General features: G+C 36.3%; 1 protein-coding gene across 2 annotated transcripts; it reads right to left on the bottom strand.

Annotated features, from left to right (window-relative positions):
• Positions 1-4,120: 4,120 nt before the first annotated feature.
• On the bottom strand, positions 4,121-12,373 carry LOC143180399 (juvenile hormone esterase). Of its 2 annotated transcripts, none has more exons than XM_076380098.1 (10): positions 12,249-12,373; positions 8,699-8,977; positions 7,699-7,836; positions 7,300-7,462; positions 6,374-6,876; positions 5,418-5,586; positions 5,017-5,192; positions 4,791-4,938; positions 4,574-4,715; positions 4,121-4,496 (listed from the first exon to the last, which is right to left on the bottom strand). In XM_076380098.1, the coding sequence occupies exons 2-10, from the start codon at positions 8,933-8,935 to the stop codon at positions 4,214-4,216; spliced, it is 1,959 nt and encodes a 652-aa protein (XP_076236213.1). In that variant the 5' UTR covers positions 8,936-8,977; positions 12,249-12,373; the 3' UTR covers positions 4,121-4,213. The 2 variants fall into 2 exon arrangements, with proteins under 2 accessions (XP_076236213.1, XP_076236212.1); XM_076380097.1 differs by having other exon boundaries at positions 7,300-7,465.
• Positions 12,374-17,138: the final 4,765 nt, after the last annotated feature.

Raw genomic sequence — 17,138 nt, forward strand, 5'->3', positions numbered from 1 at the left:
GTAGGAAATGAGGGAGGATTTATGCCTGTTGAAATGACGAGAAAGTTGCACGAGTTTCCTGTTCTCATTTCTTATTACATCGTTTTTTAAATACCCATAGTTTAACAATATAAAGTCCTACATAGGAATTATGTATAACATCAATAAAATAGAAGCTGGAAGCTAACAGAAAATTATAATGTGCAATCATAGCAAATAAAATTGAAATCGATATCACAGCAAACTAAATATTTCATAATCTTTATAGAATATTATATTCAAATCTTGGCGTCCATTGCAGAAATAAAAATCTGAATTTTATGTATTAGAATCTTAATTTACGTTTTCAATTTTCAATGAAAATTATTTCCATTATCGAGGTATGTAGCCAGAACAACCAGAAATGGAAATATAAACCGAGGCGCAGGAGGCAGCTAGATGGCGACTCATTATTAAAGTACTAGGTAGAACAAGAATTCATGGTTAGACTGGATAATTTAATTAATTAACTCGTTGGCTGCAATTTTTCTTCTCATAAACCTCATTAATTAGTAACACTGTTCCTGTCATAAATAAATGTGCACCTAGGAAACGCTTCGATCAGTCTGCACCCATTTCAAGGATGTATACATAGCAATGGTAGTGCACCAAAAAACAGACTCGAAGGTCTGAAAATGATTTAAATTTTCTTCAAAATTCCATCATGAGGACACATGATATAATTACACTCACACATAATTTCATGCAGCAGCACAATTGCACACCTGTGTCTAACTTTTTTACCACTACTAGAGGGCCCAGGAACAGAGTTTTAGAGTAATGGAGGACGATCGAATGATCGAGGACTCGTGGTCGCTGGGAGTCGACAGTCAGCCGCGAATTGAGTGCAAACGAACTAAAAAGGCACTTGGGACCACACCACCGTCGTGTTTACCCTTGCACATTTCAACACGTAGCTGGGAACCGCTTCGAAAACGATTATTCGACTGCTAAGCAAATACAGGCTACGTGGCTCATCAGAGCCCGAACTTATTTGTCTATGCAAATCGATGATCAACGAACTTCTCTGTCCTGTGGCACCTCTTCGGTTGTTTCGTTTCAAGTGTCCGCCATTGTTTTTCCTCTGGCCCGTTCACGTCTGGCTAACATCCGTTTCCTGTGTCCCTTCCGGCTCGCGTTAGAAAAATACACTTGTTCTAGGTTCCTCTTTGTTTCTTTTTCGGGGGTTGTTTGATCCATTAGGTAATCCAAAAAGTTGATAATTATTTAAAAGAAATCTAGAGTTGTTATAGAGTTGTTATAGAGTTGTTGGCAGATTCGAGATCTATTAGAGTTGAGATCAGTTCAGAAATTCCTATTGTCAGATATCACAAATCTGAAATTTCGTGTAAGACGATAAACTTCATTTCACGTGTTGCATTTTAAGTGATTAATAATTCATAATTATTATTCATGTGGTTGTATGAAATTAAGGTATACAATTTATTACTGAGAAAAGACTGCTGATAATTCACGAAACAAGTTATTCATGATTGTATATCTTAAAGCAAGTAAATCTCACTTGTTAATAGTGCAACTCAAAATCCCACGAGGACATAATCTCCTATGCAGTAATGAAAAAGTTGAAGGTAATTAATCCACCATATCGTCGAAAGGGGATAAAAGCTCCAGCGAACAATTAATTATGCTTATCTTTAAAAAATGCATGTTGAAGCAACGCATTCTGTGTTTATTGAAAACACGGCTCGATATTCCTGCTGCTTTACTAATTACGTCCTCGAGCGATGCTCGTCGATTCCGCAAATACCTCATTATCACAAGACACGAGCAACTTCTAGATTTTCCGAGCTCGAAACTTGAAAAAGTTGGATCGTTGTGCACGCAACAGAGAAATTTTGTACATTACTCGTTGAGAAAACGTTTCAAGTTGTATGCGATTAAGTGGTTCTTGTATAACACAGTTACGTGGAAGTGATAAACAATAAGTAGGGAAAATTTTCATCAAGTTTAATTAATCTCATTATTCATATATCGTTTCATAAACCTCTAGAATATATTTTGATGTATAGACCTCTGTGGAATAGTGAAGTCTTATCGTGATCTCATTGTGAGATTCTAACGTAGGATAATACAAATTCAGTATTTATTATTATTAAAGTTCAATGGTGTTAATATTTGGTAATATGTTCCACTATATTATGATATTTAAAAATACCTGTTTTATTTCATAACTTGGTCTGATCCTTGACTCGAAGACAAAACAATAATTTGGCACCTGAACTAGAAACAGCTGCCCATGCCTGGCCTATATTTTTGTTCATACAGAAGTAAAATTCCCCACTGAATTTCTTCATACAACAGAACAACAATTTCCAGTCTTCGAATTTCATTCCTCAGAACTGAACGCAATCGAAGAACAAGTTCGTGTGCTTACCAACAAATTCCCACCCTAACAAGAAATCGATTAATGTCCCGAGCGAGGTAGATTAGTAGTGTATCGTTCAAGACGGGGGCCAGGATCGCGTTTCACCGTTTCTGTCCCGTCATTAATTACTTTCTCGCCGGGGGCGTTGAATTAAACGTCTCGCGAAACAATGAACCGACAAACGGGGCGGGGAGATCATTATAGGACCGCAGGAGAATAAGTTGCTCTTCTTTTCATCGGAAACGTAATACCGCGGGAACGGTTTCGGGGCGGAATACGCGGGCTTTGTCGAGCAGTTATCTCTCCCGACGTTTAATTATGAACTGCGTGGAACAATTTATTCGCTGGACAGTTTTCGGGAAATTGGGCGAGTGCTTCCCCCAATTTTTTTTTCCCGCGTACCTCCCGAATGATGTATCGCCGCGCCATTAGGAAGTTCCTTTGACCCCTGAGGAAGCAACGCTGACTTAAGCCGTGACAAATGAATTCCTTTGCCGCGGAGTTTCTTTTCCTGCAGCGTTCGCATTCGTTGCTCGTGGAAGGCTTGGATGGTACTCGCTGAATGGAAGCCACGCGACTGTGTAGATCGAAGCAGAGGAAAGATTTCTGAAGCTTTCTGGAGGGAGATTAATTGGGTTTGAGGATTTGGCGAACAATTTCTACAGGATTTCAATTTGTCAACTTTTTAAACATGTTATAACTAAATCTCGACATTTTGAGTAAATTTTTCCATTGATGAAATATCCCAGAAATTATTCCCCTGTGACGAAAATATTCCCAGATATTTGCAAAAAGACTTTGATATTATACAATTGTACTCTGTGTATACCTGCACGTCTGTGACAGTGTGTTGTGTGTCATCACGTTACAAGTGGTTGTCTCCTGTTTGTACAAAGACTCCAGGGGTAACGAAAAAATTACTAGATTAAAAAGAAACAGCTTCTTAATAATATTTAGCACAAGCAACACTTTGACGCAGTAATGCTTCGTAATAATGGCGTGCAATCGAAATTTCAGGTAATATTTTAAATAAATGAGTGTTCATAAACAAATTGGAGCGACATGAGCCACGTCTGAACTAGACAACTTCTACTATTCTGTCCATCTGTGATGAAGTCCATCACTGTGAGGGTGTCTGCAGTAAGCGTATGTAAAGCTGGGTCTACGCTACATATTATATAACAGTTATAGAACTTTTTAAAAAACAAAAAGAATGGTGTTATATATATGTTCCTTTTCTGTTCTCTAAAAAGTTATATAACACAGTTATATAAGATATAATGTACACCCAACTTAGCGGGTGGCTCGCCTGGTGTTGCATTCGCTCGAAAGAAAAGCTAGTTAAACTGAAACTTAATTATAAGACATTAATAGAACACGATAATTTTAGTACTATATACCTACCCAGACCTAAGGTCGACTGTCAATTTTGTCAAAGGAGAAACTTGTTCAAAGCGACGACATTTATAACATACTTAAAAGTCATCGAAATCAGCAAGGACCCACATCATGGGCAACTTTATTAAATCCTTAAATAAAACGTCCACCTAGAGAAAATTTGTGACCATCAAGATGTCTCCCCAGAAACAGGGTAAATTTCGTTTAAAACATTTTTTGAAACGAGCTATATAGTAGTTGTGGTGTAATTACCTGCGAAATTTCAAATGGCTCACCTAGTATATGTTCTTTTAAGAGCAGGTTGAGTAGAGATTGGTATGCAAATGAAGTTTTCGTTTATTAATTCGAGCCAACATTTTACATCATAAGTACAAGTTTGCGTTATTAAAAATGTCCTATAAGTAGTCAGACTTACAAGAAATAGACGCCATGAATTATTAACAAGCATAAGATTGATATGTTGGAGTTTCTAGAAGTGCTGGCATTAGGTTCTGCTTTTTTGATTGATAATTCTGTCACAAAATCTGTGTCGTCTATAATCAATTTCTCTGTTATTTCCTCCCAAAATGCCATCCTCTCGGGTAGAAAATCGCTTTGCACAATGATATCTGGACTTTTACCATCTCCAAGTTGCAAGTACTCGTGGGAAATCTTATAATCAGGCCAAGCAGGTACTTTCCAAGCTTCAGGTACTCTTTTAATTATTAGATTATTATTAAATAGCTAAAGTCAAATTAAAAGTAAAGGGAATATAGAAATTGCTATTTTTACCCCTTTTTTGCAAAGCTGGTCCACATTTCTGTCATGATATTTATCATAAGGATATCATCCTCGGTATTATGTAACATTTCTGTCTCGAACATCCTGTTTAGTAGTGGAAACAAGTAGTTCAGTTCGTCACCGTGGGCAGCACCTATAAAAATTATATTCTTAAATTCATCGTATTTTAATACTTCCAAATAAGATAATTATCATCAATTCTGCTTACCATAACGCACGAGAGTTCCATATTTAAAGGTGTGGCTAAACGTGCCTCTATATGAGAACGAATAAAAGTAAATATTGGACTTCATGAATTCTGAATGATACTTCAACGTCTGATATAGTGATGATATAATTAGGGCGTCGCCTTCGAGCTGCAAGAGACATTAATTATTTCAGATGCAAGACTATTGCTAGAATTCTTGTAACTTGCCATTTGAGAAACCACATACTTCAGTGATATTTCGCAAAAGGTTCTCCGTAATATTCCCATCAAAATAAAAGTCTGTTATAGCACTGATAAAAGCAGTGGTATTAGTGATTCTGCCTTGGTATTCTAGTAGAAGTAGTAAATAGTCTTCTAAATTATTTAGTAACGCATCTCGTACCTCAGGATGTGCCAAAATGTCTACAAATATAAAAGTTCTCTGAATTTTACCAGGGGTTATAATAGTATTTATTTTAAAAGTGCTTTAGATTCAAGCTTTTCAAAAAAGAGTTTCAGATAATTAGCAAATGAATGTGCCTATATATTTTGTAATTTTTCGTGAATTGTTCAAGATTCTGCAAGTCTATTAAAGAGGTAGATCTTTTAGGGAATAATAAATTTTCAATCTCATTTCGTGAACTTTACCCATCGATTTTACTAAGCCATCACCCTCGACAACTCCTATCATACATGGTAGATCTCTGAACATGTAATTTTTTATAATCTCTCGAGGATGCATTGTTAAAATGGCGTCATCTGAATCATCCTCCATAGCAGGTCCAAACGTACAGCAAGGATTCCCTCTCCAAACGTTCTATTCAACAAACGCATATTACTCGTTATAAAATAACTGAATGCAGGAAATATGTTAGCTGAGTAACCTACATTTTGTTTCTTCTTTTGTTCGATTGACATGGAATGAAAAAAGGTCTTTAGCTTGAAGTTGGATGTTGAAATAGGATATTGGTTGGGAATGTTCATATATATACTGAGAGGAGGTGAATTAAAATTAGTGTAGAATGTAGATACCGAGTAATGCAATACCGTTTCCGTTTTTCTGTTCAATAATTGTGAAAAGTTCTAGAAGTTTACCATTTGGAATTCAATAATGATAGTTTTACTCATTCATTGACACAGCTGAAGGAACGAAATGAAAATTAAATTATATGTTGAGGAAAAAATGTCTCAATTCACATGTATTCAAAAGATAAAATGCACTAAAATTGATGGAAAATATAGAAATAGTCATGGGAAGTAAAGGAATAGTCTAAAAGTTCTCTTTTTGAAATTAAAAATGAAAGATAAAGTAAGTATAGGAAAGTACATCGTGAAAAAATAAAATACGCAAAAATATTGAAAGAAAAATTAAGAAAAAAAAATGTTCTATTTTAAGGCCACCTACATATCTATTCCAATTGTAATAATATAAAAATATTTTTTTTTTCGAAAAAAAATGCAAAGAAAATACTTTTTATATGCAATAAATGTCGAATTCATATTGAATATATTAAAATTTCTATTTTTTAGAATACTTAAAAATTTTACAAAAGGGAGAATGTACAGTCTAAATAAAAATTAAATCAAATTTCAATTTTCCTTACAAAATCCTGGAGCACTTTGACAAGTGTCTCCGCGTCAACAGATCTCATGCAACGCGTTATCTCCTCGTCCTCTTCTTCACTGTAGTTATCCTCTTCATCTGTTCCATGACTTTCTGGCTCGGTTACCTTTTCTGGTTGCCTCGTGGAATTTTCATTAGTGGCACTGTCAGTTACTAATTCTGTGCTTTCCTCCATTTGAGGAAGACAGTTTAAAAGACTTGCTGCCTTCAAGGACGCTCTTCGTATCTTATGTTTCGAGTTAAACAGCGAGATACTCAACATATTTCCACTCTGCATAATGTACCTGTTGAACAGCCCTTCCGTTTTCTTAGTGAGAGCCAACGCGTGAGCAACAGCGGCCCCAGAACTGTGACCCCATAACGTCACTGAATTTGGGTCACCATGAAAGGACTCGATGTTCTCGTGTATCCATCTGAGTGCCATTACGACATCTTTCAAGGCGTAATTCCCTGGGGAAACTTTATTTCCCGTGCTAAAGAAACCTGGAAGAATAATGACAAATAAATAGTGAGATGCTCAGTTGAGATGAAACAAGGTGATCGCCACCATAAGTTTTGGCTATCCTCCTTCACTTTGAATCTTGGTCCACAAATTGGTATAAATATTCAATTTTCTTTTTGAGTGGAGGAACAAGAATATGGGACCCAAGAAGCAATTGATCGAAGTAATAGCTTCGAGTTTGTTCTAAGTTGAAGGAAAGGTAAAAAAAAATTGTTAGTTTTGTAGAATTTCAAGATAATTGGTAATAAGTAATTTTAACTGAAAAGTGTAATTATTATTTCTAAAAGTAAGATGAGAATCAAATCTAATTCAGAACTAACTTAAAATTTTGGAAATGCTTGTTAAGGTTCAATAAACATTCTTTATCTGCTTAATACTACTTGAATTTTGAAGCAAGATGTTACCAAAAATGTTGAGACGATAAGTGAGCGTGACCAATATTACATCGTGATCCATCAAATAATCGGGAGCGTATTCGTGACTATTGACGTTCCCTTTAGTAAATTTTCCGCCATGTATGTACACCATTACCGGAAGTTTCCTCTTTGCTTCCGAATCTTCCCATGCCTGCTAAGTTTACTTTGTTTAGGAAACTACAGTATCTATGTTTTTATTTCTTAGTTCAATTTTCAAAATTCTCTCTCTATATATTAACATAATTTTTTCGTTATAAGCTTCAGACATCTTTTGATGAAATAAAAAATTGAATGCTGATTATGTTCTATGAGATTACTCTCATGTAACGAGCTTATAACAAAAAAATAGTGATTCAAAGTGTTATAGTACAAGATGTCAATTTTTACCATGGGCACAAAAATGTTAAGGTACAAGCAGTCCTCGCTTCCCACAACATCCCCATTATCTTTCATTTGAGTACAGGGTGTGGCGTCCTTAAGAGCATAGTACGTATCGTTCCAAGTATGATTCCAAGGCTGTGGACTCTATCAAACACGTATCATAAAACACACAAACTACTTTATTTATCTAAAAAATGAATTATCAGTGGGTAAGCGCGTTCTATAGTGTTCAATCAAGTTCTTCGCAAATAACTAGATCATAGCATGATAAGAAGATCCCTCAGTTTATTACAAGCTCAAAATCATCATAGTATCTATACACAGTGTTTCAGGAATACACGTCAATACTTCAGAAGTTGAATCTACACACTAAAATGAGTAAAAAATATTATGTGAATATATGTCCTACGTATCTTACTTTCCTAGTTATGGATGACTAAAGAGAATATTCAGAAGTATCTGTCATCCATTAGATTTTTACCTTTGAGCCTATTTGAAATTTATTGAGTACTCAATGCAAGTGAATAATGTGCACGAACTGCAATAAAGGATACAAAATGGATTTGAGATTACTAGAGAAACACCAGATATTATCGAACCAGTATGAAATTCGATGCTAATTGTAAAGTCTGCAGTAGCGTGTGCTGAGGCATGTAGTGGACATTTGGAACATTTTCTTGAATCATCCATAACTCGAAAAGTAAGATATGCAGGGCATATGTATGTTTATATGACATTTTTTAGTGTGTAGATTCAGCTTCTGAAGTATTTACATGCATTTCTGAAACACCCTGTATTTTATAATTACGTCTCTATCACTTACACCAATTAGAGTCACTCCTTTCTCACACACATAATTCGTTCACGCATAGATCTGTCTACCACTGAATTCCACGTGGTAAAATACTGTGACACCCTCAAGTACCAAAAGTAGCCCCATCACTTTCTCTTTCTTTATTACCGCCCAGTAAGGACCAAAAGTTCCTTCAACGTTCCTCGAACTCACCCTGAACCTCAACTCTCCGAGGGGCGGTTCCGCGTAGGGGATGCCCAAGTAGTGTGCCGCGAGTCTGCCGCTGGAACTTCTGCTCCACAGTCCCTGAACCTGACCGAACTTCGTCCAAATCCGAGTCGAGTACGCGTTTGCAGCAGCCGCGGTCAGTAACAGGAGTATTGCGGCGTGCGACAAATGCCAGCAGCTCCGACTGCAGAGTTTCTCGCGGGAAGACTGCACTGCGCACATTTTTCGAGAGAACTGTCCCGCGTCGTCGCGACAGTTCAAATGCTTTGAACACGAAAAGTAAATAGATAACAGGTCCATACGTCTCTAATTGCATAACGTCAATGAGAATTGGTTACGTAGTGTGGGAGATAGGTCTGATTCACGCGCAAATGAGATACAGTGCTGTCAGCATCCGCTTTGAGATGCTGTATTGGTATGACCTTGACTGTTTACGGTCATTTTGCTAGTGAAAATGAGGTTACCAGTGTTCTGCGAATGATGTGTTGTTTTGCTGAAAGACGGTAGGGTGTTTATTAGGCTCTGTGTCACTTCGACTTGGGCAGAGTTAATTTGATAATGGGATGTCTTGTGGGTTAGGACTGTAGAGTTTAGTGGTGAGTTGGTAATGCCTTTGGTGTTGTCGAAACCAATTTTTTGTACTGTTTGTACCGTTTGTTTCTGTTTTTGAGATATTGGCGTGTAAAGTTTTCAGTTTCAGTAGTATCTTATGGACTTGTGTCTTGTTGAACCCTTATTTTATGTAAAGAAATTCTTTTAATGCCCTTTCTTCTTTTTCAAAATATAAATTCTATATTCTAGATATCAATTAAAGCCTTAATTCAAATTTTTTGAAAGTGTGACATAGGTCATTTTGCCTTACAACCACAGAGCTGTCTTATACCCTTTAGCTTGGTTTAAAAAATAAAGTTTTAAATAAAGCTTACTCTGTTCCTGGGGTGGCATCTTGACAGTCACAAATTTCTTCAGGTAGATGTGTTATTTAATACATTTTTTTAAACGAATTATCCTCTGTCCTTTGATGTTCAAAGTTTTATAGGTAAACTATTCAATAAACTGCTTCAATTTTCAAATATTCAAATTTTCAAATATTTAAATATTCAAATATTTAAATTTTCAAATACTGAAATATGGGAATATTCAAATATTCAAATATTCAAATATTCGAATATTCAAAATTTCAAATATTCGAATATTCAAATATTCAAAGTTTCAAATATTTAAACTTTAAAATATTCAAATATTTAAACTTTAAAAAATTCAAATATTCAAATTTTCAAATACTCGAATATTCAAATATTCAAAATTTCAAATATTTAAACTTTAAAATATTCAAATCCACCGTTTTCAGCCCCGAAAAACGAAACCATAACCGAATACCTCTGTACCTGCTTCTCAAAATCTTCTAAATCCTCCAGGGGCTAAAAAATTTCTTACTGTTCGTCCCAACTGTATTACTTATTTCTGAGACGCCCACATAGCACACCTATCCCCCGTGCGCTGACGGCGCGACGTTCCACAAGAAGAAAAGGGTCGGCGTTTGTCTTCATTCCATAGTCGTCGCATAATCATCGCTCGGCCCGCAAGATTTCTGCGCGGCGACTTCTTTCCGCGCGACGTGTCACGGCCGGAAACGGAAGGAAGACAAACACCGGTTACCCGAGGGCTGGATGATTAATTTCCCTGAGCGACGCAAAGAAGCCCCACCACCGTCCTGCCCTGTCGCTCGCTGCCCACCTGCATATTTTATGCACGCGTTAACTCTCCACACGGCGAACTTAATTTCTAGCGGATTCCATTATGCTTTTCGTTTATTAGCCGCTGGTCTTATTAGAACTGGGGACAGCCCTTTGGGGGATTTCCGCGCTGATAATCCACCCCCTTCCTCTTCATTTATTCATCGTTCTCTGTGTTCGTTTCGGTGCTGTTCTTCAGCCGAGTTAAGTAGCAAATTGGAAGAATTAGGAAATTCCTCGAGGAATTTGCAGTGGGAATGAGTATTTGTGGCGTGTAATTGGTTTTGAGAGGTGGTACACTGTCTGTCGAATTTGGTGAGGTAATTGCGAAGGATTGTGAGGATCTTTTCGTGAAATTAGGTGTTACAGGGTGTGATGAAGGATGAATTAGGAATGATGACAGGATTTGAGTGCTGTTCGCCTGCGAGAAGTTGGCTAGCGGGATGACACAGGGGTCAGGAGCGTTGACACTTTTCTTGCTTGCTTGACACGATTTGTTGTCGATCTTTGTCACATCTTTCAGCCAATGTGAACAATACGTGTGATTATAGGTCGATGAGTTAGGACTTCTTAAGTGGAGTGGGGATCTACACGCTAATCAGATCCTCATTCTTTTGCCTAGCCAACGTCTCGCGGACGAACAGTACTATTGAAAGCTCAGAGGATGACAGCGTCGATTAGATGATTAACTTCACAAGAAAACATAAGACGACACATACGCATGTCCCTTATTGGATGATTGGATTGCACCTATAGTAGTGGTCAATAAAATAGCAACAGTCGCTAAAAATACGAACCCAGCATACCTCTTGACTCTGTGTTATTCCACTGATATCTTCTGAGCTCTCAACAATATATGATATCATGTGTAAAGTGTCTCTGAATTTTTTAAACTAATTCTGACAATTAGTGTGAGTTTGAGTAGCTAAATAAGACACGAAATATACATTATTGTTACTATTATCTTTTTTTTTATAGTATTTTGTTTACAAATTTCATCGAGAAATTAATACAAGTGTTTAATAAATCACTAAAATGAAACAAGTAAGATTTCATAGCAACGTACTCTGCAATGTTACCAAATTTGGGTAATCTCGCGGAAATTGAATGGCATCAAGAAATTGATGTATCGTAATTTTATTTTCCAATTTGACTTGTGTTCGTTGAACATGTAATATGCAAATGGTTCTACAGTATAATGTCCCACAGTATTAGAATATCACCTTGAATCGCATAAATTTAATTGAATCGCAGGCAGACCTTGCGAGCCAATCTACCCGTCATTCTATTTTACCGACAAAATTTTCGCGAATGTTTGTGACTATGTTTGTTTGAGCGTACAAAATGCTAAACTTAGCTCCACATCAAAATTTATGCATGCAGACTCTGACGTTTCGAAAAATTCTCAAGTGAAATTTATAGAGAGTGCTGCAACATGTACTATGAATGTGTAGTATGAATATTTTCCGAAGTATTTGGCCCAGTTCCCAGCTTAAGTCATATCACGTAAACACATTTTTTACTTTTTTATTCGAATGATTGATTAGTTCCTTAGTCTGTAAATAGCAAAAGGAATGAAGTCGATATAGCAGTTTATATATGGTCAATTATTGCACTTTAAATTACTCAAAACATGACATTCCCTTGTTGTCGCTTAAAACTAAGCTTTTGTAAGGTTCTCCCACCTGAGGGTAGGGAGGGAAGGGCGAGTAATTAAGGGTAGGATCGTCTTTTAAAGTGGCTGCAGGATGATCGCTAGTAATTGAATTAAGCAGAAAGTTAACTCGCTCGGTACTTACCAAGCGCCAAATTTGTTAAGTTGAACTGCTAATCCCCAGGACTTAATTCCCCGTTATCAAACTCGTATCCACAGGGGAAGGGTGAAGGGTGCTTACGAGTTCGGTCGTGTCCAATGAAGCTAACTGATAAACACCAGAACTACTTAGCCCACGAAATGTACTACGCAATTACCATCGAAATTAACGAATCTATGGAAATGAACATTGCATTTCCATTTTCCAAGTTTTTTAATATTCTTGCATTTCTTTTATATTCTATGACTACTGGATAGCATCGAATGGCTATTATAATTTATTATTTAAAGGAGCTTTCTTGCTTTCAGCCTCAAATAGAGGCAGAGGAAGAGGTAGAAATATGAGACACCAAGGTTTTGAACTATACACGATATTGACATTTTTAACAGTTATTAGAAATTAAGTACGAGAAAGATTATAATACTACCTCATAATAGCTGTTGTTGTTTATTAGTATATTTTTATTTTTTGAACGTTTTTTCATTTTCTATTTTCTGATTTTGAAAAAAAGGTATATTCAGTTTTGAAGTGTGACACTAATATTTTTCTAAAATGAAACTATAAGAATAGTAATGTTCCATAACATTATAATAGTATTATTAAATACAGTTCACATTCTAATAATAACCTATGGATTCATTGCTTTTTATAGCAATTCTGGGCCAATGATGATTCTGCATGTCTAGAGAGCGAATTTATGTATCTAATTGTTGTAAAACTAAACAAATTATAATTGTGTCGTTTCATTTATCACTAATATATTATTAAAACGTCTTCATTAACACTTTAACGTAGCTAAATAACTTACTTGTCTCACAAAGATTGTCTCATATTACTCCCCGAATTTTTACTTATACCACTTCTCCTTAATTTAGGAAAAATGAAAGATTCAAATATTCTATAAGATTCAAAATACCTATGTTTATATGGCACATGTCACATAAAATTCCCTAAACTTCCCTTGATTTGCAGCTATTCCGAGACTCTCTAGGTCGTAAAATAGAAAAGATGTCTCATATTCCTACCCCTTCCTCCATTCATAGCAAAGAACTCACAATGACGAAACGCTGTAGTTCTACCTTTCAAGTGAAATAGTTAAAAACACAGAAGTATTGGCAACTTTTCAGTCCCCAAGCCCCCAGCTTTACTTACCTCGAGACCAAGGGGATCACCCACTCGAAGTCACTGGCGTTTTCCGCGGCAGCCATCATCGCCAGAGCGGAGGAGGCGCTTCCTTCGCCCGAGGTCCTAACAATTTCCTGACAAGGGGCTTCCCCTGGGAATTTCCGGTCCGCTTCCACGCAGAATCTCCGCAGCACCTTTGCCCGTTACGCGTCGTTTGCCGAGCCGTTTATCTCCTCGTCATTAGTTATGCCGTGTTGGCTGCTCCACGCTCTCAGCCCCTCGTACACGCTCCCCACTGCTCCATGAAAATAGGTTGCGGTTGTAATTGCCAGTAACCGCGGCTCTGGGTGTACGTTTCGCGTCTAGGTTGCAGATGTGCGCCTGAATCTTTGGCGTGACGCCCTGGAGAATCGCTGGAACCCTTGGTCCCCTAGCTGCGTCTGGTGATGGAGGTTCGAATCTCAACCTCGAAGCGATTCGAGGTTGTTCAAGACTGTAAAGGGTGAACGTTGATGATCTAGCGAAAGAAGCCTCTTGCCTTGAAGCTTCGCTTGATTTCCAGGGTGCCTTCGCTGGCTACTCTCAAGTTTTAGGAAAAGAGATTAAGAATGAGACTGAGACAGCTTAAGGCTCGAGCTTTGTGTAAGGTTACCAAATATTTTTCATCTTTTATAGTGACTCTTCAATCCTTGGTTCACTTATAAATCCCTTCCTAGGTTTAATACAATTTAGTTATTTCTAAAAGGGAAATCATTCTTTGGATTTACAATTAGAAGAAAAATTTGGTTCTAAATATAGTGGGTCATTGTCTTCCACTAGGAATTTGCTAAAACTCTTCACATATAGTCTTATCGATAGTCTTATCATTATCTATTTTCTTAATTGCTTCTCAGATCATCGTTATCTGTGGAATCCATTTTTGTATAGTTTATCGTTTATAGTTTTTCGTATTTTGTTGGAATAGTTTTCCAATACGAGCTCATCAGGAAAAATTTGTTAGTATCGAGAAGTGGATGCTGTCAAAATTGTATATATTTGGGTCATGTTATTTTAATAGCTTTGGAAATCTGTTTGGATGCAAAGAGGTTTTAGAGTTTTATTTAACATATCATCTACCTCTGCTCGTATTATTGTTGGATTATTCTGCAGAAACTTTATGCGTGATGATAATTTGCAACATTCTCTAGTTCTATATTTAGTAAAAAATTATACGTTCTAGCTTCAGTAAATACAAATATTACGTAATTCAAAATATTTGAGTTTGAAAAAACTATTTAATTCACTCTCACATATTAATCTTTCAACCACAGCACACTTTTACCTGTGGAAGCACCGTGCAAACATAAATGAAACTTGTATCGCTAAAAAGCTTGTGTTATTTAAATTAATTAATGCATATGCACATTACAGTTATTGAAAAATTATTTGGAAAAATTTTTCTGTGGTTCAATGCATGGTATACGTACAGCTAATAGTCTACGTCAGATTTTTTATAAATTCGAGATGAGGCCTTAATTAAAATCTGGGAAATAAAATTTATATTTTCAGACAGAGGTAAAATTATTAAAAGACTTTTTTCACGTAAAAATAAGGTTTCAAGAATACATCAGTCCACAAGATATAAATATTAAACGCTAATATCTTAAATATAGAAACATGTGACACGTCATTTTGCCTTCTAGCCATAGATATACAGGGAGTCCCAATAAAAATTACCACTTCGATTATCTTTTCAACTGTAAGAGTAATAGGAAAATTTTTTAAATAAAAATTGTTTGATATTAAAGGAAATAACACATGGTATAATAAATCGTGGTTGTGTTTGTACAACATGTCCATGAGTGTTTTCAATAAGAAGTAAGAATAAATGTGTCTCCAAACGTTACATCATCAGTAATACGTGTACAGCGTTGTATTAATGACAACGAACGACATTTCGAGCATTACATCTAAAGAAGCTAAAGAAAAGTTCGTAGAAGTTTAATATTCTCGTAGTTCGAAATTCTCAAACACCCCATGTATGTAAGGGACATTTATCCTCGGCGCAGAAGGGTCCAGACACACGGACACGTTGTCGTGCACAAGGAAACATGGAAATTAAACATCGATCCGAGTCAATCGCGGCTAGCACTATGTCCACGTGTATCCACGACTGTTTCCTCGTGACTACTAAAGGCGAACCCGCTGCATCGGATTACGAGTCTATTTGTCGCGGGGAACTAATTGCAGCACGGCTGCAGCTATGCATCACGACGACAACGACCGTCCAGAAGTGCAGTCTACATCGAGTGAATTACTGGTCGGGAGATTGCTTTATCACTTTTAACGTTGTCGCTCTCGTTGACTTGCACCCAGTTCTTTTGCCTCTCGCCCTCTCTCACGCTGTCTTTACACTGGTAGTTCCTAAATTCCCTTGAGCCTGCCTTGCAAATGTTTCCTGAATAGACTGTCTTATCTTTAAGGTGATATTTGATGGTGAGGATGTGTGGGTGGATGTGGATATAACTGAAAGCAAGATATAGAGTACTTGTGTTAATATAAGTCATGTGTCAATGAATATTTCTGTGACTGAATCGAGGCTTTGATTGAGATCTAGAATATAGAGATTATATTTGCAGAAGGAGACACGGTATTAAAAGAATTTTTTCACTTGAAAATAAGGGTTGAAAAAGGCAGGAACCTGAAGACTGAAAACTTTACACGCCAATATCTCAGAAGTAAACACATGTGGCTTAGATCATTTCGTCTTACAGCCACAGATTTAACAATTGGAACTTAAATATGGAACATGAAAATTTCAAGTACTAGTAATAAGTTAGCCACTATTTATTATTAATATTTATATGATGAATAGAAAAGAACCTGTTTTTCTGATCTTAACAGTTACTAAATTAATGATCAGTGATGCTATATTTTTCGTTATCAAGAAATAAGTAAATTATCTGATATACTTACCTATATAATATTATCAAACACGATTACCATGATCGAAGACAGAAATTGTCTACTTTGCATGGAATTATCGGCGTCAAGCGTTATCCTGGGCATCGAGTTCCACCCTTTAACCCCGATCATGTCTTCTGAACACATTAAAGCATTCAGGGGTGAAATATCAGAAGCGCAGAGGTGCATAATACATGGGGAAGTTCGTCGGGGAAAAATAGCTTTCGTGTCCCCATTCGCCTCACGGTTATCGCAGTCGAAACTTTCAGACTAAATATGCATCTAATGAGATACATGCGTGTGCACCATCATTGCATACATACTAGAAGATTCTCAAATTAGAAATTCGAAAAATTATTAAACTTTGGAAATGCATAGAAGGTACCTCAATAAGCAGAGGTTCATTTTTATCTGCTGTTTTTATATTCGATGATTTAGTTAGGTAAGATGAAGAACAACTTTTGAAAAAACTTTATACACATGTGTGTGTAATGTATGATTCTTATATTAATTAAAAGGAGTGGTGTATTTGGTAATTTTGTCGAGCACTGAAAGAGCTGCAATTTTAATTAATATTTCTTCAATGAAAAATTTGTTTCAACCTCATTTTTATTGATTTTTATGTTGTCACAATATACATGTAGGATAAGAGTTTTTACTTTTGTAATATTCGATATTGTTTAATAAAATAAACAAAATACTTCAACTGAAATTATTCGTGATTAAATTATTTCAGAACATAACAAGTAAATTTAAATTTCATTAACTTCAGAAGGATTGAGTGTTTTATTAAATGATATGAATATA

The sequence above is a fragment of the Calliopsis andreniformis genome, chromosome 6, assembly GCF_051401765.1.
Source record: "Calliopsis andreniformis isolate RMS-2024a chromosome 6, iyCalAndr_principal, whole genome shotgun sequence".
In the NCBI taxonomy this organism is placed as follows: Eukaryota; Metazoa; Arthropoda; class Insecta; order Hymenoptera; family Andrenidae; genus Calliopsis; species Calliopsis andreniformis.